The 22,342-nt window shown below is 43.3% G+C and overlaps 1 protein-coding gene across 2 annotated transcripts in view; it reads left to right on the forward strand.

The window, feature by feature from the left end:
* Positions 1-22,342, forward strand: part of TM9SF3 (transmembrane 9 superfamily member 3) — a 74,966-nt gene that overhangs the window by 39,254 nt on the left and 13,370 nt on the right. For both annotated transcript variants that reach the window (XM_063307620.1, XM_063307621.1), the window contains exons 6-9: positions 252-383; positions 2,663-2,829; positions 5,436-5,530; positions 9,963-10,093. In XM_063307620.1, the coding sequence (XP_063163690.1) occupies positions 252-383; positions 2,663-2,829; positions 5,436-5,530; positions 9,963-10,093 (525 nt within the window). The remainder of the gene's footprint in view (positions 1-251; positions 384-2,662; positions 2,830-5,435; positions 5,531-9,962; positions 10,094-22,342) is intronic.

Raw genomic sequence — 22,342 nt, forward strand, 5'->3', positions numbered from 1 at the left:
GTAAAATGTGAATAGACCTTGTCTTCTATATCACTTTGCCTTTCTTCAGAATGGAAAAAGTGGAGTATAGTGTTTTATTACATAATTTGGCTTTGCCAGATGGAAGGGCCATAGAGTATTTTATATAGTTCAACTTCCTTTGTATTCATAAACAGTTATGTCACCTCTTAAGACATTTCTTCATCATTACAGATCTATGGGCTTGTGAATAGTGAAATTAATATTAATGAATTTCCACTTTTATATTTTAGATTCATTGGTTTTCAATCTTCAATTCCTTTATGATGGTTATTTTCCTGGTGGGCTTGGTTTCTATGATTTTAATGAGGACCCTGAGGAAAGATTATGCACGGTATAGTAAAGAAGAAGAAATGGATGATATGGTAAAACTTTTGCTTTGATTTTTCACTCTTAGATTTATATTTGTGCAGTCTATGAGAGAGCCAGATGCAGAAAGGTTAAATGTGTTAGGAATGGGGAGGGTCATAAACAACTACTATGGCCAGTTCCTTAGGTGCAGGGTCCCCTAAGCAAAAAGATTATGAATATTTATTAATAACTTAATGACTTAGAAACCTTTTCTGGCAGGCTGTTATTCTTGCAGTTTATTTCAGTTGTGGGGACCTATAGTTCTCCATGCACTCTTGGTTGATATTTTTAATGAATGATTTTGAGACTGGAGAAGTCATTATAAGTTGCATTTTCAGTTGACTTTGGGGACACCACTTGAAGCATTCGTTGTGTTGAGCTATTTCAATTGCTTTTGTTTGATTTGTTCATTGCAAACAGCTGAAAGTCTGTACATTTTGACAACCTGATTTGCAATGGGTGTTGAATAATTTTGATTACAACTGTATATGATATTTTAATTAGAGTGATATTCTCAAATTTTTTCAGTAGGAAGAATTTTTAAGTCTATGTTAAGATAAAGCAGATTCTCAGTCTTACCTGTGTGGCAAAGAAGGTGGAAAAAGTGTTCACTTTGAATTCTTTTAAATGCCTCTTCTTCAGTCATCATTCCAACCCTTCCTTTGCTATAGAAGAACTAGAATCTTTAACATATTCTAATCTCACTGAAGGTCAGAAAATCTATATGTTTAGTAGAATCTTAATAAAAAGAGTCTTGTATATGCTAATTCTTACATAATTGGCCAAGTAGGCCAAATTGTTTTTTACCTTGCCCAGCAATTCTCTGTAGAAAAAAAAGGCGTGTCTCCTTTGAGTCTTGATCCTCTGGTCTATGTCTAGGGCCAGACTGATTATACTTATTGGAAAGGAAAAAGTATGAATGTATTAAACTGATTTATATAACTAGTTAGGCCAGTATTCCATTTAATAAGGTGTTATCTGGTGGAGTTTACACTTTTCAAAGAAATCTTTCCTAGCCAGGGATTGAATTTGGGACATTTGGCATGTAGAACAGGCTATTTACCATTGACATAGATCCCTTTCCAAATTCTCTAGCCAGCAGAAGAGTAGAGTCACTAGCTCCTCCATATCTAGAACTTTTCTGTATTTAAGCTTCGTATGTATGCATTCAGACATCTAATTATGTAGAAGACAACTAAATATAAACATCTGTATGAAAACCTAAATTAGAGGCTAACTTTGGAGCTAGTGATAGTGAGAATAGGGCTAGCAAATTATTCTTTTTAATCTGCAGTTATGAGGGATGTACGTTAGGTCACTGATTATCTGTGCTTTATATTTTTTTTCTGGTTTCTCTATGATTCCACCGTTTGAACTAGTTTATTCCTTAATAAGTAGTTCACACCTGTCCACTAATACTGTGAAACAAAAGAAAATATTGCAGAGATGATCTGGACTTGTTTCCTTTTAAAGCAGGGGTGCATAATTTTTAATCCCCAAATCCTTATGTACAGCTCCAAATCTCATTTAAAAGTTACAACTAAGGAAATGAGGGAAATTATTGAATGCATGGGGAATAATCATATGAAATACATTCACTTACATTTTGAATCAGACTTAATTTTTGTCTTGGTCCTGTCCAAGTGAGGTTTCTGACAGGTATCACCTTCAACCTGAAAATGTTTATGTGCTCCTATTTAAAAAAAAATAGTAACACTTAATGTGAAGCCCACATATAAATGGGTCAGGTTAGATTTTTACTTACGGTGCACTTCTATACTACTCATCAATAGGAAATAGCCTTATTCAGGGCTAGTATCCAATTTAAATGGTTTTGACAAAAGTAAGAAGATTCAAAATGAGTGCTATTGTCAAAGCAAGCTGATGTATACTGCAAGCATGCAGCACTCAGTACATTTTTTGTCCATTCACTTACATGCTTTTTCTATAGCAGTAAAAACCTATCTTAAAGCCTAATTACACCATGAGTTAGTGCTCACTTCCCCAGCATGAGTATCTCTCCTCAGAAATGTCCCTGATGTGGCAGTAAGACTTTAAAATAGCTACTGTTGATCACAAGTTGTTGATCAGAGATGTGAAAGTTTAGTTTTCTCTAAGTGCAAGGTGGGAATAGGGAGAAAGGGGAGAAAAATCTGGAGCAGGTTAGAATGGGGTTTCAGGACAGCGAGTTGTGGGTTTGATGTACTCTGGACTGGATTAGGCTGTGGTTTGGCAGTTACCTTTTTTGTTGTTCTTGTTTTGAATGATTGTTACCAAATTGTGTTTTGTGCAGGACAGAGATCTAGGAGATGAATATGGTTGGAAACAAGTTCATGGAGATGTTTTCAGGCCATCTAGTCATCCTTTAATATTTTCATCCCTTATTGGTTCTGGCTGCCAAATCTTTGCAGTTTCTTTCATAGTAATCATCGTTGCCATGCTAGAAGATTTATATACAGAGTAAGTATTGCTTTATGTTACATTAAAAAATAAATTGGTAAGGTTCAGTGAGCCCACTTGTATATCGGCTATTCTTGGAGCTCTAGAGTTTTCCAAAGATAGAGAAATTGCTGTATAACCAGAAGATGAGGTCCATCATTACAAGCACAAATAATGCTCATATATTTATTTGGCTCAGAGTTTTAACATTGGTAAAGTAGGAATTTATGGTAATTCATATTTTAAATTTTAAAAAATGAATTAGATCCTAAACTCTCTTCCTTGCATGGAACACAGTCTGTGTTAGCTGAACCAGGCTTCACCCACATCATGGTTATGTGTGAATGGCAGGTGGAAAGTTAGCATCATTCTAGTATTGGAAATTTTTCCTGTATTTAAGATGACCCTTTCCCCTGAAGATCTGAAGAACAGCCCCCCCACCCCTGGTATTTGCTACCATATTCTTAGCAAATCTAAAGGAATCCTCCAAATTTAGAAATAAATTATTGGGGGTAAACCTAATTTTCCTTTCAGGCAAATAAAGAGTTATTAAAGACCTGGTTCTGAATGGTCAAATCATTTTTATAGCTGTTAACATAAAAAATTCAATGTTTAATATAGTATAACAAATTGCAGAATAGAACCATAAGGAGCATTGTCTGTGATGGGGGACCAGAATGATGAAAGCATAGCTGCAGTGTTATAATGCAAGCCCTGCACATTGTGACACTCATACATAGGCTTTTATCATTCTGACAAATGTAACAAACTCCTGTGGACATGCATGAACATTAAACAAAATTGAGATGGGAAGGTCAAATAGTAGCAAAGCCAAAGATGTGACAAAATCTCAAGATGCTAGCTTGTTTAAATCAGTTTAAATGCCCTCCAGCTTATATGGACTTCAGCTCCCAGAATTCCCACACATCATTGCTATTTGCATTGGTCCACATATCAGCATTTTTTTTTAATCTAAGCTGTCAAAAGTCGTTTTGATGTGGCAGCATAGAAATATGTTTAACAAATAAGAAAAATAATATAAATGGATGTCTTATGTTAGATCCAAAATTATCCAGGCACTGCAGTAGGAACGACTTTTTGGTGTGTTTTTGTTAAATATTCTTCACAAGGTAACAGAAATAGAATAATATGTACAGTTCCTAAAGTCAATAGGAGGACAGCATCTTGCAAAAATCTAGGTCCAAATCAGTAAAAGTGTTAATAATAATGCCTTTTCAGTTCTGCAAAAAAATAACCAAGCAAACCATATAGTTGATAAAACAGCAGTTGCATACTCCAAAAAGATCTGTACTGGTCAAAATAGGCAACATCTAATGTAGGCTGGCCATATATTTAAGCTCTTACTAGCTCATATTCCAAGAAATATGCCTGTTTGTTTATGAACATTGCATCTTTTTAAAGTTTATGATGAAGATTGGGAAATAAGTTCTGAATGAATTTTTCCTCAATTTTTAATGGCAAAGTTATAGTTTCTACTACAAGTTGCAGGAGTATTTGAAAATTCAGCTACATTTTTGTATTCCTTGAATGTGATGCCATTAAATTGCATCTTTTTGTGTATTTGTTTGATTATGGAAGAACATTTTTAACACATTAGGAAGCAACAGTGAAAATACTAGTTTCTTTTGAAACCTGATGCTGCTTCTATGTTACCTTTATATCCATAAAAAGACAAACGCTCCTCCCAAGGTTTAGATAATTATTGTGGATGAGAATAAAGTATCCAAATATACCCAGTCTTGTTGCCTACTGACCAAGTGGTGGGCATTATATTCTTCATTCTGGATATGGGTACTACTAAGAGCACTATGGAGCATATTTATTAAGTTGTGTTTTCTTTGCTAAATTCCTTTGAGAGCCAACTAGGTGCAGCCAGGAAAGCTTCAAATACAGTACAACCTCAGAGATGCTAATGGAGTCAGAAGCAAGCTTCACATTTTGATCAGGAATGCCTTTGGAATGGTGGAGAACCATTAACACAATATCATTTTTTCCAATAAAATAATTTTAATAATCTCCCTATTCAGAGAGAACATACATGCCCTCTGCCACTATCTTTTTTATTGATAAATCTCCCTGGTTGACTTGGGTATGGCAGGAACAAGTGTTTCTACTCAGATGTGCTAGACCCTGTAGTTTGAAAACTATTGTTAGTTTGGGGGAAAAAAACATAGTGGCATCATAGCATCATAATATTTCACATGTTTTATTACTGCTGGGATACTACTAATCTTGACGATGATAGCATCTCTTCTCAAGAAGGTTTAATTATATGAGAATATACATTTTCAGTAACAATTGTTTTGAATAAAGAGCTTTTTTGCAAGATGGGAGACAGTGTATCTTAATGTTTCTTACCCTAATAGAGCTCAATTAAATCAGTTATGTGAAACACACTAGTGATACCTAATCAAGGATGACCTGCTGGGATTCTGAAACAGAAAGCTCTTTTTGTTGCTGTTGTACATTTCTGTAATTCTTCAGGTGTGAACACTAGCTAAAACTAAGCATTCAACATTATTTTTATAGTGTACTCATTTTTTTTTTCCTTTTGAAGATTTCAGGCAGTCATTTGTATAACCAAAAATAAATGTCTTTTATTTTAGGAGAGGATCAATGTTAAGTACGGCTATTTTTGTTTATGCTGCAACATCCCCAGTGAATGGCTACTTCGGAGGAAGTCTTTATGCCAGACAAGGAGGTAAAGCCTTTCTTGATTATTGCTCATATTGCAGTCTAATATAAGACCTGGTACAGCTACTTCAGGAGCTTTCTTGGACTGTGTGTTCATGCACAAACAACATTCCTTCTGATGAGGCGAGCATCTAAGCATCTACATGCATTGCAGAGAGAAACTGGGAAGGCCCTTGAAGAAGCCATTCAGAGCATGCCTTGCGGAGTGGAATACTTCTTCAACAGCGAGTACCCAATGCTGAAAATACTACAGACTAATATTTTCAGAAGAAAGTACACATGCCTGGAAGTAATTGTAGTATGTTCTAAGAAGATGAGTGATTATTTATACTCTGTGGCTTTTAACATGTATTGGTGAGAAACTGATAGTAATTGATAGACTCAGAAGTACTATTGGGAAAAAATGCTTCTTTGGGGAGATAATGGGAATTTGTTAGTCTGCCACTTGGACCTAATACAGGGAGTCTTCACTTAGCGACCATTCATTCAGCAACTTCAAAATTACAGCAGCACTGAAAAAATGGACTTAAGACCTGTGCCCGAAATTACAACAGTTAAGTGATCAAAATTCAGGCGCTTGGCAGCCCACCTGCACTTAGGATTGTGGGGGTGCTTCAACTCCCCCAACTATCTCTCCCCCATCTCTGCCCTGTTGGAAGCCCTGCACCTTGCCTTGCGGGGCGGCAAGCCCAGCCACGCCATGTGAAGCTGCCCAGCCGTGCCATTCAAAGCCACCCAGCCCAGCTGGAGTTGTTTCCTGGGAGAATTATATTTAGGTCTTGTTTCTAAGAGGAGAAATTTTTCAACAAGAGAGGAAGAAGATGATATACATTAAGATCTTCATTAAAACCGTTTTATAATCATGGTCTTCAGCAAAGGATCGTTACCTTGTCATGGTGCTGGAGCTTGAGCACTTCAATGATGCCATGAGCTAAACTGTGAAAGGCCACCCAAGACAGGAAGGTCATGACAGAGAGGTCAGACTAAACGCGATCCCTGGGGAAGGTAATGGCAACCCACCCCAGTATTCTTGCTGTGAAAACTAAATGGATCAGTACAACCAGAGATATGTTGGTATACCATCGGAAGATGAGACCCCCAGGTCGGAAGATGGTCAAAATGCTACTGGGGAGGAACAGAGGATGGGTTCAACTAGCCCCAGACGTGACGATGCAGCTAGCTCAAAGCCAAAAGGACGGCTAGTGGCCGACGGTGCTGGTGGTGAACAGCGAATCCGATGTTCTAAGGATCGACGCACCATTGGAACCTGGAATGTAAGATCCATGAGCCAGGGCAAACTGGATGTGGTTATTGGTGAGATGTCAAGATTAAAGATAGACATTTTGGGCGTCAGTGAACTGAAATGGACTGGAATGGGCCACTTCACATCAAATGACCACCAGATCTACTACTGTGGACAAGAGGACCACAGAAGAAATGGAGTAGCCTTCATAATTAATAGTCAAGTGGCCAAAGCAGTGCTTGGATACAATCCAAAAAACAATAGAATGATCTCAATTCAAATTCAGGGCAAGCCATCTAACATCACAGTGATCCAAATATACGCCCCAACCACAGATGCTGAAGAAGCTGAAGTAGAGCAATTCTATGAGGATCTGCAGCACCTACTCGACAACACGCCTAAAAGAGATGGTATTTTAATCACGGGAGACTGGAATGCTAAGGCGGGCAGTCAAATGACACCTGGAGTTACAGGTAAGCATGGCCTGGGAGAACAAAACGAAGCAGGACATAGGCTGATAGAATTTTGCCAAGACAACTCACTCTGCATAACAAACACTCTCTTCCAGCAACCTAAGAGACGGCTTTATACATGGACTTCCCCAGATGGACAACACCGAAATCAGATTGACTACATCCTTTGCAGCCAAAGGTGGCGGACATCTGTACCGTCGGTAAAAACAGGACCTGGAGCTGACTGTAGTTCCGATCACGAACTTCTCCTTGCACAATTTAGGATCAGACTAAAGAGATTAGGGAAGACCCACAGATCAGCTAGATATGAGCTCACTAATATTCCTAAGGAATATGCAGTGGAGGTGAAGAATAGATTTAAGGGACTGGACTTAGTAGATAGGGTCCCGGAAGAACTATGGACAGAAGTGCGCAACATTGTTCAGGAGGTGGCAACAAAATACATCCCAAAGAGAGAGAGAAAACCAAGAAGGCAAAGTGGCTGTCTGCTGAGACACTAGAAGTAGCCCAAGAAAGAAGGAAAGCAAACGGCAACAGTGATAGGGGGAGATATGCCCAATTAAATGCAAAATTCCAGAGGGTAGCCAGAAGAGATAAGGAATTATTTTTAAACAAGCAATGCGCGAAAGTGGAAGAAGACAATAGAATAGGAAGGACAAGAGACCTCTTCCAGAAAATTAGAAACATCACAGGTAAATTCCAGGCAAAAATGGGTATGATCAAAAACAAAGATGGCAGGGACCTAACAGAAGAAGAAGAGATCAAGAAAAGGTGGCTGGAATATAAGGAAGACCAGTATAGGAAGGATAACAACATTGGGGATAGCTCTGACAGTGTGGTCAGTGAGCTAGAGCCAGACATCCTGAAGAGTGAGGTTGAATGGGCCTTAAGAAGCATTGCTCATAACAAGGCAGCAGGAGACGACGGCATCCCAGCTGAACTGTTCAAAATCTTGCAAGATGATGCTGTCAAGGTAATGCATGCTATATGCCAGCAAATTTGGAAAACACAAGAATGGCCATCAGATTGGAAAAAATCAACTTATATCCCATACCAAAAAAGGGAAACACTAAAGAATGTTCAAACTATTGAACAGTGGCACTCATTTCACATGCCAGTAAGGTAATGCTCAAGATCCTGCAAGGTAGACTTCAGCAATTCATGGAGCGAGAATTGCCAGATGTACAAGCTGGGTTTAGAAAAGGCAGAGGAACTAGGGACCAAATTGCCAATATCCGCTGGATAATGGAAAAAGCCAGGGAGTTTCAGAAAAACATCTATTTCTGTTTTATTGACTACTATAAAGCCTTTGACTGTGTGGACCATAACAAATTGTGGCAACTTCTTAGCGGTATGGGGATACCAAGTCATCTTGTATGCCTCCTGAAGAATCTGTATAACAACCAAGTAGCAACAGTAAGAACAGACCACGGAACAACGGACTGGTTTAAGATTGGAAAAGGAGTACGGCAGGGCTGTATACTCTCACCCTACCTATTCAACTTGTATGCAGAACACATCATGCGACATGCTGGGCTTGAGGAATCCAAGGCTGGAGTTCAAAGCGCTGGAAGAAATGTTAACAATCTCAGATATGCAGATGACACCACTTTGATGGCTGAAAGCGAAGAGGAACTGAGGAGCCTTATGATGAAGGTGAAAGAAGAAAGTGCAAAAGCTGGTTTGCAGCTAAGCCTCAAAAAAACCAAGATTATGGCAACCAGCTGGATTGATAACTGGCAAATAGAGGGAGAAAATGTAGAAGCAGTGAATGACTTCGTATTTCTAGGTGCAAAGATTACTGCAGATGCTGACTGCAGTCAGGAAATCAGAGCAATGACCAATTTCGATAAAATAGTTAAGAGCAGAGACATCACACTGACAACAAAGGCCCGCATAGTTAAAGCAATGGTGTTCCCAGTAGTAACATAGGGCTGCGAGAGCTGGACCGTAAGGAAGGCTGAGAGAAGGAAGATAGATGCTTTGGAACTGTGGTGTTGGAGGAAAATTCTGAGAGTGCCTTGGACTGCAAGAAGGTCAAACCAGTCCATCCTCCAGGAAATAAAGCCAGACTGCTCACTTGAGGGAATGATATTAAAGGCCAAACTGAAATACTTTGGCCACATAATGAGAAGACAAGACACCCTGGAGAAGGTGCCGATGCTAGGGAGTGTGGAAGGCAAAAGGAAGAGGGGCCGACCAAGGGCAAGATGGATAGATGATATTCTAGAGGTGATGGATTCATCCCTGGGGGAGCTGACGACCGACAGGAAGCTCTGGCGTGGGCTGGTCCATGAAGTCACGAAGAGTCGGAAGCAACTGAACGAATAAACAACAAATAATCATGGTATGACATTGCTGCAGTTTCATAGAGGAATGCACTGTAATGGGCCTTAGAAACCAGAAGTTTCATGGTTTGTAACAAATTAGTTAACTGTATTGTCCAACTTTGAGAAACAGTGATAAGAAAGTGTTTTCTAATGATATATAAAAAGAGGTTTTGGGTCCTTGAACTGTGTTTATTTGCCAGATTTGTGAAAATACCACACTGAGTTGCAACGCTATTTTAGGTCCACAAGAGAAAAGTGGTACTGAGATCTAGTCATCATTTCCAGCCTAAATAGTGTCATGATGCCAGTTAAGCTATGTCCTACCGCTGCAGCATTTTAAGGGTCATAATGGTAACCCTGAATCACAAATGCATGAATTGTTTTGATTTGCAGGAAGAAGATGGATAAAGCAGATGTTCATTGGGGCATTCCTTATTCCTGCAATGGTGTGTGGCACAGCCTTCTTCATTAATTTCATTGCCATCTATTATCATGCATCCAGGGCTATTCCCTTTGGGACAATGGTGAGTATTTTAATTTCCACTGAGCTCTTAAAAACTCAGATATCTGGAAAGTTTACCCAGGACTACACAACCTTTTGGGGCCAATTACTACTTTTAGGCTTTTAGTGACATGCCAGGGGCCACATTCACAACAATGAGGTGTTGCATGGGCAAAGAAGCAAGCAGAGCCATGTTGAGAAGTAAATTTGATTTAATTAGATCTAATAAAAGTTAATCCTCATATGCAAGGCTTCTCTCAACAGCCCAAATTTAGAAGCAGGCACAACAAGCATTCACAAACACACAGCTACTAATAAAGATTTATTGTAGAAAAGCTAGCAGACCCATTATGAAAGAATTCCATTAAGTGCTGTGTATCAACTGCAAGCCCAATTTATAGTGAAATCAAGGTTCAAGTGCTTGTACTTCTTTTACAATCATGTGGTATAACATGCTCAAAGGCACTATCTTTTGGGTTGGAGGGACACTTTCTGGCTGCCCCTTAATTTGATAATGGCTCTGTCTGTTTAAGGCTGTTTGCTTCTGACCTTGTCCAACATGTTGGACATTCCTTTATTGTCATTTTAATAAATTACAATTAGTGGCAGTTTTTGCAGGACTTCGTAACTTTTTCCCTGGGGCTCAGAAATTGTTTTTAGCAATCAAACTGCTAAACATAGGCAGGAATCTGAATGGAAATATTTTGTTAGTTAGATTAATAGCAAAGAACAATGTTATTTCTAAGTCAGTTTTTTCATCTGCTATGCTGCTCCTAATGGATTTAATTTCACTTTTGTTTGCAGATGGATCAGGCTCAGTTGTAAGTGTAGGAATTGCTTTAAAACTTTTATACAAGTAGACCTCACTTACCAACTGCCTTGTTCAGCTACCATTTGAAGTTATGACAGGCTGAAAAAATAACTTTACAATCAATGCCCACATTACGACCTTTGCAGAGTTCCTCAGTCACGTGATCATCATTATAGTCAGTACATGTTGCCCTGTGCCTGACCTGTTGTTTTTCTTTTTTCCCCCCTTTGCAGAGCAGGGAGATTGAAGAGGAAGGGATTACAAGAGAGTAAGCAAGCATGCTATGAGGAATATACCAGGCTGTTTGCATGGCGTGCTCGTGGCTCCCAGCTGCCAGCACCACCACATTCCTTTCAATGTATATTCCCCATGGTGTGCCTGTTTACTCTCTTTTAATTCCTTCCTCTCCAATGAACGTAAATACAAATATTAATTCCCTTCTTGCTAATTATCCCAGTGCCAAGGTAAACTCCAAAGGGTGGGGAATGGGGAAAAGGAAAGCACAGTTGCGGTCACATGATTTCGCACTTAGTGACCGCTTCGCTTAACAATAGAGTTGCTTGTCCCAATTGTGGTCACTAAGTGAGGACTCCTGTAATTAAGTGGAAACTGAATTTATCTAATTTCTTTATACGAAGAAACAGCTGTTATTCTTAACTAATAAAGCCAAATTTACCCTAACTCTTTAAATTTATCCTAATTGTGTGCATACAGGTGTCTGCCTACCTACAGTATATCTGTTGTTAAAGTCAGAATTAGCTTAAGAGATCTCCCAAGAATGTAGTGTTCAGTACTCAAGCCTAAAATATGAAGTGTTTAGCATCCTGTTTTGAAAGTGCATACATATCACATTTACACACTGCAATCAGCTGCCCAACCTGAATTTCAGGACAGTCAGTGGAGGTAAGGAGTTCCTCCCACATTATGCCCATGCAGCACAGGCTAGTAGATCACACATTTCAGGATATCATCATACAAGCACAGGCACTATTTCAAACAAATGATGCCTTCATAACTCAAGCGTTCTTTGTTCTCATCCTCTCTTCATCTTTCATACTAGGTGATACAGCAGAAGGAATGGCCTCTTATCAGCAGAGGCATAAAATTGCTGTGGAAGAAAATACAAATAGACATTTTCTGTTTTGGGAAGTAAGGCCTGGATTACTAACAGTTCTTCTCCCATTGGGGGAATGATAGGCACAAGCGGTCTCTAGGTGATGCCTTTCTTTGTCTTGGAATGGACTCTCTTTACATACTTCTGCCCATTCCTCTGCTAATCAGGATCCTGGTAAAGATAACGGAGATAACTGCATGTCCCTCATATTTTGCTGGTTGATCTCGAGTATCTCTGCCATTCAAAGCAAGCTGACATCCTCTCCATCCATCAGATTTGCCATCTAGATTTTGATTCCTTCTGCCTTACAACTTCCATTTTAGTGACTCCTCCAGGATGAGGTAGAGTGTAAGAACTGCTATGCTCAAACCCCAAACAAAGAAGCTTCACTTATTCTCTTTATAGAAATAGAAAGCTCTTTAATATGGGATAGAATGCACAGTTCAAAAGAAAAGCTGCAACTGTTAAATTCAGTGTGCGATTTGTAATTAAAACATACTTCTCTCGGTGAGCTCATTCCCCCACCCCCACATCTGGCTGAAGCCGTTAGCTTGATCTTGGTTCCCAGTGCTCCATTTCTGCTGGAATCCAACCCCTTCCACTATGTAGTCCAAACAATCTTGACACACGTTCAGCCATCTTGGTCTGCCTGGTACTGACAGGAACCAGCAATCAAATGCACTGAGTTCGCTTGATTGTGCGATCCTGACATGGCACCTTCCTTAAAGAAAAATCTATACAGTAGTTATTTAATGGCAATGATTAATAAGTGATATAAGTAATGCAAGAGAACATAAAATTAGGTATCTTATTTTGGTTTGTTTGGATAATGTTGGTGGAATTTTCTCATGAGGTCAGGGGCACGGATGTGCCTACTTGCAAGCCACTCATTTGAAGCCTTGGTGAAGTGCTTCCATTGGATTAGGTATTGTAAGGTTCCATGTAACTGTCTAGAGTCCAAAATTTCTTGAACTTCAAGTGTTGCTCCCCTTCAATCATCATTGAGCTAAGAGGGCTTTGTGCAGGGTGCCAGTTATCAGGTGGCGTTGCTGGCTTGAGCAGGCTGCAATGAAACATGGGATGGATTTTTTTTCATGTTCTTTGGTAATTGTGATTGCACTGTCACTGGGTTTATTACTTTGATGATGGGAAAGCGTCCCACAAATTTAGGGCTTAGTTTTTTGGATGGTTGTATTGTTTTCAGGAATCTGGTGGACAAGTAAAACTTTCCACTTACTTTCAGTGGCCATTCCAGTGCACGTTATATGATCCACGTATTTTTTATAAGTCTCTTTTGCCTCCTCTAGGGCTTTTTGTATTATCGGCCACGTTTTGTTCATGCGTTTAACGCACTCATCTAGGGAGCTCACTTTGGTGGCCTCCTGAGGTAATTCTGGGATTGATATGAACTCCTGCCCCGCAGCTATGTGAAAAGGGGAGTAGCAGGTGCTTTTGTGAACAGTGCTATTGTACGCGAACTCAGCATGAGGCAGGAGGTCTGTCCAGTCGTCTTGTTGGTAATTGACATAGGATCTAATATATTGTTCTAATACAGAGTTCAATCGTTCCGTTGATCTGTCTGCGGATGATGACTTGAACTGAGAGCCTGCTCTGCCCCAATGAGTTTTAAAAATGCTTTCCAGAAGGCGGAGGTGCACTGTATGCCTCTGTCACTGATCACAAGTTCAGGTACCCTGTGTAACCTATACACATGTTGGATAAAAAGCTTGGCGACTTTCCCAGTGGTAGGGATACCTGCTATTGGCATGAAGTGGGCTTCTTTTGAAAATAGGTCCGTAACCACCCAATGACAGTCTTCTTCCTACTTTCTGGCAGTTCTACAATAAAGTCCATGGCGATTTGTTTCCATGGGCCAGTGGGGTTCGCCACGTTTTGTAACAGACCGCACGACTTGCCCCCTCCCCTTTTTACTGTGGCACAATCCGGACAACCAGCCAAGGAGCTCTCCACATCTTCCCAGAGTGATGGCCACCAGAACTGTCTCCTTACCAAATGTAATGTTTTTATGCACCCAAAATGCCCTGCTGTTTTTATATCGTAGCTCCCTTCTAGAACTCTTTTCCGCACGAGTTCCGGGATGTACGGTTTGGTACATTTCCACCACATACCTTCCTTTTCCTCTAGGGAGTCCCAGTTGGAGTCTAGCCAGCAGTAAGTCGCATAGGTTTCTTGAAACCTCTGCAACAAGTTGGAGCCTAACTAACTCTGGTGCAGATTTTTGGCTTCTGGTTTCTGCCACTTCTGGGCTGCAGGAATCACTGTGTCCATGACTTCCTCTCTTTGGCTATTATGCTGGGGAAATCATGACAAAGCGTCCGCTAGGAAAAAATTTTCCCCTGGCAGATACTTGAGGGAAAAATTAAACCTGCTGAAAAACTGTGCCCATCTGATTTGCTTGGGATTCAGCTGGCGGGGTGTCTTTAAAACCTCCAGGTTCTTGCGGTCGGTCCACACTTCAAAGGGGTGGGTGGCCCCTTCGAGCAGGTGCCCCCATGTTTGGAGGGCCCACCAGATTGCAAAATCCTCCTTCTCCCACACCATCTACCTGTGTTCGGCTTCAGTAAACTTTCGGGACAAATATGCGCATGGGTACAAAACTCCATCCTTACTTCCCTGGAGCAGGACAGCCCCCAAAGCCACGTCTGATGCGTCAACCTGGACCACCAGGGGTCTTTCGGGGTCTGGGTACATTAAAAAGGGCTTGGCCATAAACAGGGCTTTCAGCCGGGTGAACACCTCTTGGCATTCGGTAGACCACTTGAGCACCGCCGCTAAATTTTTCACCTTCTTGGTGTCCCCCCGTCCTTTGGTTTTAAGCAAATCCGTTAATGGCAAAGCCTCTTGAGCAATGTTTAGGATGAATTGGCGGTAAAAATTTGCAAATCCTAAGAAGCTCTGTAATTGCCTCCGAGTCTTTGGGGGTTCCCAAGACAACACGTCCTGCACCTTTGTGGGGTCCATTTCAATCCCTCTGCTTGAAACCCTATAGCCTAAATAGTCCAACTTCTCTTTATGGAATTCACATTTTGATAGCTTGACAAACAATTGCACCTTCAAAAGTCTCTTTAGCACCTGACACACCATTCTGATGTGCTCTTCCAGATTTTATGAGTAAATTAAAATATCATCCAGATATACTAACACGCCTTTGTATAAAAATTAGTGGATTACCTCATTTATGAGATGCGTGAACATGCCCCCAGCCCCTTTTAATCCAAACGGCATTACGAGAAATTCAAAACAACCCGAATGACAGTTAAAAGTGGTCTTCCATTTGTTCCTCCCAAATTCTCACGCGGTGGTAGGTTTCCCTTAAATCCAACTTGGTGAAAATCTTCCCCTTTGACAGATGGGCCAGCATGTCCTTCATTGAGGGGAGGGGGTATTTATTGTCTGTACAGATTGCATTTAAGCCTCAGTAATCGGTACACAGTCTCAGGGAACCGTCTTTCTTCAAACGGAAGAGCACAGGTGCCGCCATTGGTGAAGTGGCTAGCCGTATGAAACCGCGTTTCAGGTTTTTGTCTATAAATTCCCTCAACGCTTCTTGCTCTTTTGGAGTTAGCTTAGGTGTCATGAGTACTGATGGTGAGCAGGAGGAGGCCCCTATCCAGGGGGAAAAATGCATGCGTAGTTTAGAAGCTTTGAACTTTCTTTCAAAGAAACTCAGAGCAGACCTGCCTTGAGTTTTGGGTTTATCTGTGTGGGTTTCCCACGGTCTTTCAGTTCGGCAGGATTTTCTGTCTACTAGAGTAGGACAGTAAACACTAGAGACCAGGATACCATCTCAGCATGGTTCTTCGCTCTAAGATAGGACATTAGGTTTGGGCACTCTCATTCCCGGTACTATCTTAGTCGCACAGTTGCAGTCCCTATGGGGAGGGAGTTGGTCTGATTTGGTTTGCTCAAATACACTTTTTAAGTCTCTGTACTGTTCCAGGATGGCACTCCCCTCACCTGGGGACACACGCGAGCTCATCTCCACCATCACTCCTAACATCCCCAGCTCCGGGTTCACCTCTGCTAGAGCTACGCCTCTGTACGCCCCGTCCTTAAATTCGATGTCCCCAGTTTCCCAGTCTATGCGTGGGTTGTGCCTCCTAAACCAAGACAGTCCCAATATCATCGACTGATTCTCTGTTGGGGCAACTAGAAACCGCAGTGTCTCTCTGTGGGTACCGATTCCGAGTTTTACTGTTTCATTACAAATTTCTACAGGACCCCACTGGCTTCCAATCCATCTAGTTGAGTGAATATCACTGCTTGCTTTAACTTTTTCACTCTGAGCCCAAGTCCAGTCATTGTGGCTGGGTGCATCAAATTGTGAGTGCATCCGGAATCTAACATGGCTAGGAGGTCCGCTCTACACTTGGTTTTGGGGCCCTGCACCTGCACTCATAATAACATAGGGCATTCAGCACTTACCACAGGATTGTTGCACCTGTCATGCAGCGCCTGCTCTTCGGAGCCCTTCAGAGCAGGTGACCATTGTTTCCTGCCGGCAGGAATTCCCCCTCTGTGGAAGTGCCACTGCTTTTGAAGAATTCCTCCCTGCGCTCTTCGCCCACTCTCATGGCCGTCTCTTTCCCTTTTCCTTTCGATGTCATTGGGCTGACTCTCTTCATTGCATCCGGTGTCCGACTGGGCGTCTGACGGCATTCTGCAGCGCAATGACCCTCCATACTGCCTTTGAAACATCTTTCAGCGCGTCATTCCTTTTCCTCGTCTCTGGCTCTGCGCTGGCCTCACCTCTCCACCAGGGCACTCACCAAGGTGGTTTTCTTCGCCGTCACCTGGAACTGGATCTGCTTCTTCAAATGGAGTTTTGTGGTCTCCATTGATCTGGCTAGGTACACCCATTCCTTCAGGGTTTTGGGGTCTCATTGGTTAAGGCATGTTTCTGATATCTTGAGTCACAGCCCCATCTGGAAATACTCAACCTTTATTGACTCTGGCCAATCAACTAGCCTTCCTGCTAGCCTTTTAAATTCCAACACATATTCGGCCACCGACTGGGTCCCTTGCCTGATTGTTTGTAGGCTGGTTTTCGCCGTCAGTCTCAATAAGGTGACCTCAAAATGATCCCTCAGGGCCACCGTAAAATCGTCAAAGTCCATCAGTAATGATTGCCTATCCTAACAGAGTCAGACTCATAAGTAGGTACTTAATGATATCTGATTTATTGTAAGAATAGTATGCAAATACAGAGAAAGCTGAGAATGAACAAAAGTGCACCAAATACAAACTAAAAACCCTCGCTTCAAACGTAATCCCTCCCCTCGCCCTGCCGTTGCAAACTCCCCCCCCCCCCAGGTGCTGGTAACCGTTTGAACTGCCATCCTGGGAAAGTAACCTTGAACACATGAGATAACCCAAACACATTCCAACCCAGCAGCCAACAGATAACAACTCCCCGAGATGGAATCCTCCTCCCTTCCCAGATGAAACACGTATCAGTGAAATGACATGCGAAACGTTACGATGTACCAGAAACATTGGAACATTGAACATGACATACCGCCCCCCCAAAACTAAGGAGCAGGTTTCATAGGATAAGCTTGATGAAAGCGATTAACTAAAACAGGAGACTGAACATTGCGTGCAGCCACCCACTCGGGGTGGGGGAAATGCTTCCAGCAAATGGGATACTGCAATGCGCCACGAAGCCTGCGAGAATCAAGGACTTCCTTCACCTCAAAATGTTGCTGTCCGTCAATCATAATGGGCGCAGGAGGTGTAGGTTGCAGATGACACCGATCGGAGTGGTTGACAGGCTTGAGCAAGCTGCAGTGAAAAACAGGATGTAAACGTCTAAGATTGTGAGGCAAATCCAATTTAAACGTGACAGGGTTCACAACTCCCACAATGGGAAAAGGACCAACAAATTTAGGAGCCAATTTTTTCGAAGGCTGAGGTGATTTAATGAACTTGGTGGAAAGGTAGACCTTATCACCAACTTTGAAAGCAGGTTGAAGGGCTCATTTCTTATCAGCATGCAGTTTGTAGGCGGACTGGGCATCTGCCAATGCTTGTTGAATAACTGGCCAGGAATCAGCCAGGTGCGCAGCCCAATTGGAAGCAGAACAGGGCGGTGTTGTGGGTTGAGGCAAATCAGGAATGGGAACAAAATCCCTGCCAAAGACAGTACGGAAAGGGGTGTGCCCTGTGCTCTGATGGACGGCATTGTTGTAAGCCACTTCAGCAAAAGGCAGGAGATCAACCCAATTGTCTTGCTGATAGCTGACAAATGCCCGCAAAAATTGTTCAAGAGTAGAATTAAGAGCCTCTGTAGATCCATCAGTCTCCGGATGCAACGCAGTGGGCAATGCTTAGTGCCCACCAGTTTCAAAAATGCCCGCCAAAATTGAGAAGTAAACTGTGTTCCGCGGTCTGTGACCAAGTGGGAGGGGCTCCTGTGAATCCTGTAGATATGGACTAGGAACAGCCGGGCTAATTGCTGAGCAGACGGAATGGAGGCACAGGGGATGAAATGGGCTTGTTTGGAAAAGTAGTCCTTCACCACCCAAATCACAGTCTTTCTTTGACAAGAGGCAGTTCAACAATAAAATCCATGGAGATCTGGATCTCCAAGGGCGGGAGGGACTGGCCACAGGCTGCAGCAAGCCTTGCGGCTTACCCCCCTTCCGTTTAGACATGGCACAGATAGGACACGAAGCAACATATTCTTTGACATCCCGTCTCAATGTAGGCCACCAAAATTGGCGGCGTACCAGGTGTAAGGTCTTCACGAAGCCAAAATTACCCGCAACCTTATCATCGTGAGATCTATTCAAAACCTCCCTTCGCAAACTGTCAGAGACATAGAGGCGGTTCTGCTTCCAAGCGAAGCCTCTGTCAAAGGTAACATTGTCTCTATTTGCTTGCAACCAAGTGTCAGATTTCAGTTCGGAGAGAAACTTTTGTTGCAATTGCAAAGGAACTGCCGGCCATCCCCCAGCCGGTGAAATTGAAGCTGAGGGCAGCTGTGCACGAGTCTGACTGAGAGTGACAGCTTGCAACCCCAACTGGGGTTCTGTCCACAGTGTACCCACAACGTCAGGCGCCTGGACTGAATCCTGGGGCAGGCGGGAAAGCGCATCAGTGAGGAAGTTTTTCTTTCCCGGAATGAACCTCAATTTGAAATCAAAGCGACTGAAAAATTGAGCCCAATGGATCTGCTTAGGACTGAGTTTACGGGGTGTACTGAGCGCTTCCAAATTCTTATGGTCAGTCCAAACTTCAAAAGGACATTTGGCCCCCTCTAAGAGTGGCGCCATGTGTCCAAAGCAGCCTTGACTGCAAAAGCCTCTTTTTCCCAAACATGCCATCGCCTCTCCGTCTCAGAAAATTTGCGGGACAAATATGCACAGGGTTTCAGGCAGCCTGCAGCATCCGCCTGCAGCAAGAGTGCTCCAATTGAGAAATCGGAAGCATCCACTTGAACCACAAAGGGTCTAGTGGGATCAGGGTGTTGCAGAATAGGTTCAGCAGTGAACAGGCTTTTGAGTTTGTCGAAAGCCCGTTGGCATTCAGGCGTCCAATTGAGCAATGCTCCCGGGTTCTTCACCTTTCGTGTGTCCCCCAGCCCCTTTGTACATAACAAATCAGTGAGAGGTAATGCAATTTCTGTGAACCCCTGAATGAACTGGCGATAATAGTTGGAAAAGCCAAGAAAACTTTGGAGCTGCCTGCGAGTACGCGGGCGCTCCCACTCCAGAAAGCTTGAATCTTTGCAGGGTCCATTTCAATACCTTTGTCCGAAATCCTGTACCCCAAATAGTCAAGCTGAGTCTTATGAAATTCACACTTAGACAGTTTAGCATACAGCTCAGCCTTTCTCAGTTTGCTAAGTACTTGCTTCACCAAGTGCTCATGTTCCTCCACAGTTTCAGTATAAATCAAAACATCATCCAAATAAACCAGTACCCCTTTGAACAAATGCTCATGTAACACTTCATTGATCAATTGCATAAACACCCCAGGTGCCCCCGCCAATCCAAAAGGCAAAACCTTGTACTGGAAAGAGCCCAGAGGACAATTGAAAGCAGTTTTCCACTCATCCCCCTCCCATATACAGATACAGAAATAGGCTTCCCTCAAATCCAGCTTAGAGAAGATCTTCCCCTTGGCCAGATGTGCTAACATGGCTTTTATTATTGGCAAAGGATATTTGTTTAATACCGAAACTGCATTTAATCCGCGGTAATCTGTACAAAGTCTCAATGTCCCATCCTTCTTCGCTCCAAATAAAACGGGGGTGCCCACTGGCGAACTAGCTGGTTCAATAAAACCCCTGGCCAAGTTTTTGTCCACAAACTCCCACAGCGCCGCCAGTTCCTTTTGTGTCATGGCATAGATTTTGGGCTTGGGTAGTTGTGCATCTGGGACTAACTCTATGGCACAGTCAGTTTTTCGTTGAGGTGGGAGTTGATCCGCCTCCTTCTCACCAAACACATCTGCAAAACTCTGGTATTGCTCCGGCAAGCCTTCCAATGGGGTGGCAGCAAAGTGCGGGGTTGCTGCCGCCGCCCTCCCCACTGCAGCCTGTGGAGCATTGTCCTCTCCAGGGGCTTGATAGAAACCATCCCCAAAAGTCAAAGTCCTGTGCACCCAATTTATATACAGGTTTTGCTGGACCAGCCAAGGAATCCCCAGAATGACCAAAGGACCCCCCACAGGCGCCACTACAAACGGTAGCCCCTCACGGTGGCTGCCCATTTGCAACGCCACCATGCCCGTGGAATGGGTGACTGGCTTCCCCCCCCCCCCGCCATAGAACCATCCAGCTGGGTGAAAATCATGGGACGTTTTAACGGAAACCTGGGCAACTCCAAAGCAGCCACCACGTCGGGGTGCATCAAGCAACGTGAACACCCTGAATCAACAGTTCTTGTGTGGGAGCCTAGCTTCGCTTTCGCTGTCAATGTGGGATAGTTGCCACTCACCGAAATGTGGTCGCGCCCTTCCTCTACCATCTGCCCAGCGGCGCCCTTTAAAGCGGGTGGCTGGCGTTTCCCGCCGGCTGGAGCAGATCGGGCTTCCCCTCCTCCCCGAAATAAGGGACTTCCTCTGCCTCGGTCTCAGCCAAAGCCGCCTTCATCTTCCTGGGTAAAGAGGGAGATTTCCCCGACGACCTTCCCGGACGTTCCTCAGTCTTTCCTTTCGGGCACGCCGCTGCTCGGTGACCTTCCTTCCCACATCAGAGGCATTGTCCCTTCGCGTAGCGGTGCCCTCTCTCCTCTTCCCACGCACGTTGCCCGTACTTTCCAGTGGGTGCAGCGGTGCGGGAACCCTTGCTGAGCTTAGCAAATTTCATCACCCTTCGGTGAGCAAAAGTTTCTTGGGCATGCTCAGCCTTCCCTGCCAGCTGTATCCACTCATGCAAGGAGTCCAGATCATCTCGCCCAAGTGACCACCTTAGGACCTCCGTATTTAGACCGTCCTTGAAAAGTTCTATTAAGGTGGATTGAGACCAATCCTCAACTTTCCCAGCCAAAGCCTTAAATTCCAGAGCATAGTCTGCCACCGATCATGGCCCCTGGCAGTTCCTTCAATGCCCGTTTTGCTCTTTCCTTAGCTAACGGGTCTTCAAAGTGTAATTTTAACACCCACAGGAATTCCTCAAACTCCTCTAACTCAGGGGCCTCCGATTGACACAACTGCACGTACCAATCGGCCGGCCGCCCCTTGAGCTTAGTGGCAATGACATTAATCTTGGCCCTTTCTGAACGGAAGCACTGTTCCCAGTCATCCATATAACTTCTTGCATTGGTAAGGAAGAACGACAGCTTGGTTGGATCTCCATCAAACTTAACGGTAAAGTCCTTTATCCCCGCTCCGGGCGGCCCCTTCGTCACAGCTGGACGCTCGGGCTTTCTCGTAGCCCCCAAGGATCTCCGCTCTCGAAGAGGGGACCTTGAAATTCTAACCCTCCGTGCTCTTACTTCCTCTCAGTGTCGGGTCCTACTCCTTTCCTCTGGGGAAGGTGGGGGCGAAGAAGGAGTCGAGTACCTATGACTGGACTCCTCTCTCCTCCTCTCTCGCAGACCCCAGTCCATGGACATTTTACGGAACATAAATTCTAAGGACTCCAATTTAGTCTCCAGCAGTTTTATACGATCAGGGGTTTGGGATCCTTCCTGTTTCTCTTGCCTCACCACGGTTGGGGACAACGGGTACCGCTGCTTCCAAGACGTTCTTGACGTCTCTGGTAGGGTTCCCTGTGTCTCATCCCAGGTGATCAACTCGCCTGGTGACTCGCCGGTCGGTTCAGGAGCTCTCTTGGCTCCAGCCTCCTCGTCCCCTAGGCTAAAGCTCGAGCCCTC

Source organism: Candoia aspera, chromosome 6, assembly GCF_035149785.1.
Source record: "Candoia aspera isolate rCanAsp1 chromosome 6, rCanAsp1.hap2, whole genome shotgun sequence".
Lineage (NCBI taxonomy): Eukaryota > Metazoa > Chordata > Lepidosauria > Squamata > Boidae > Candoia > Candoia aspera.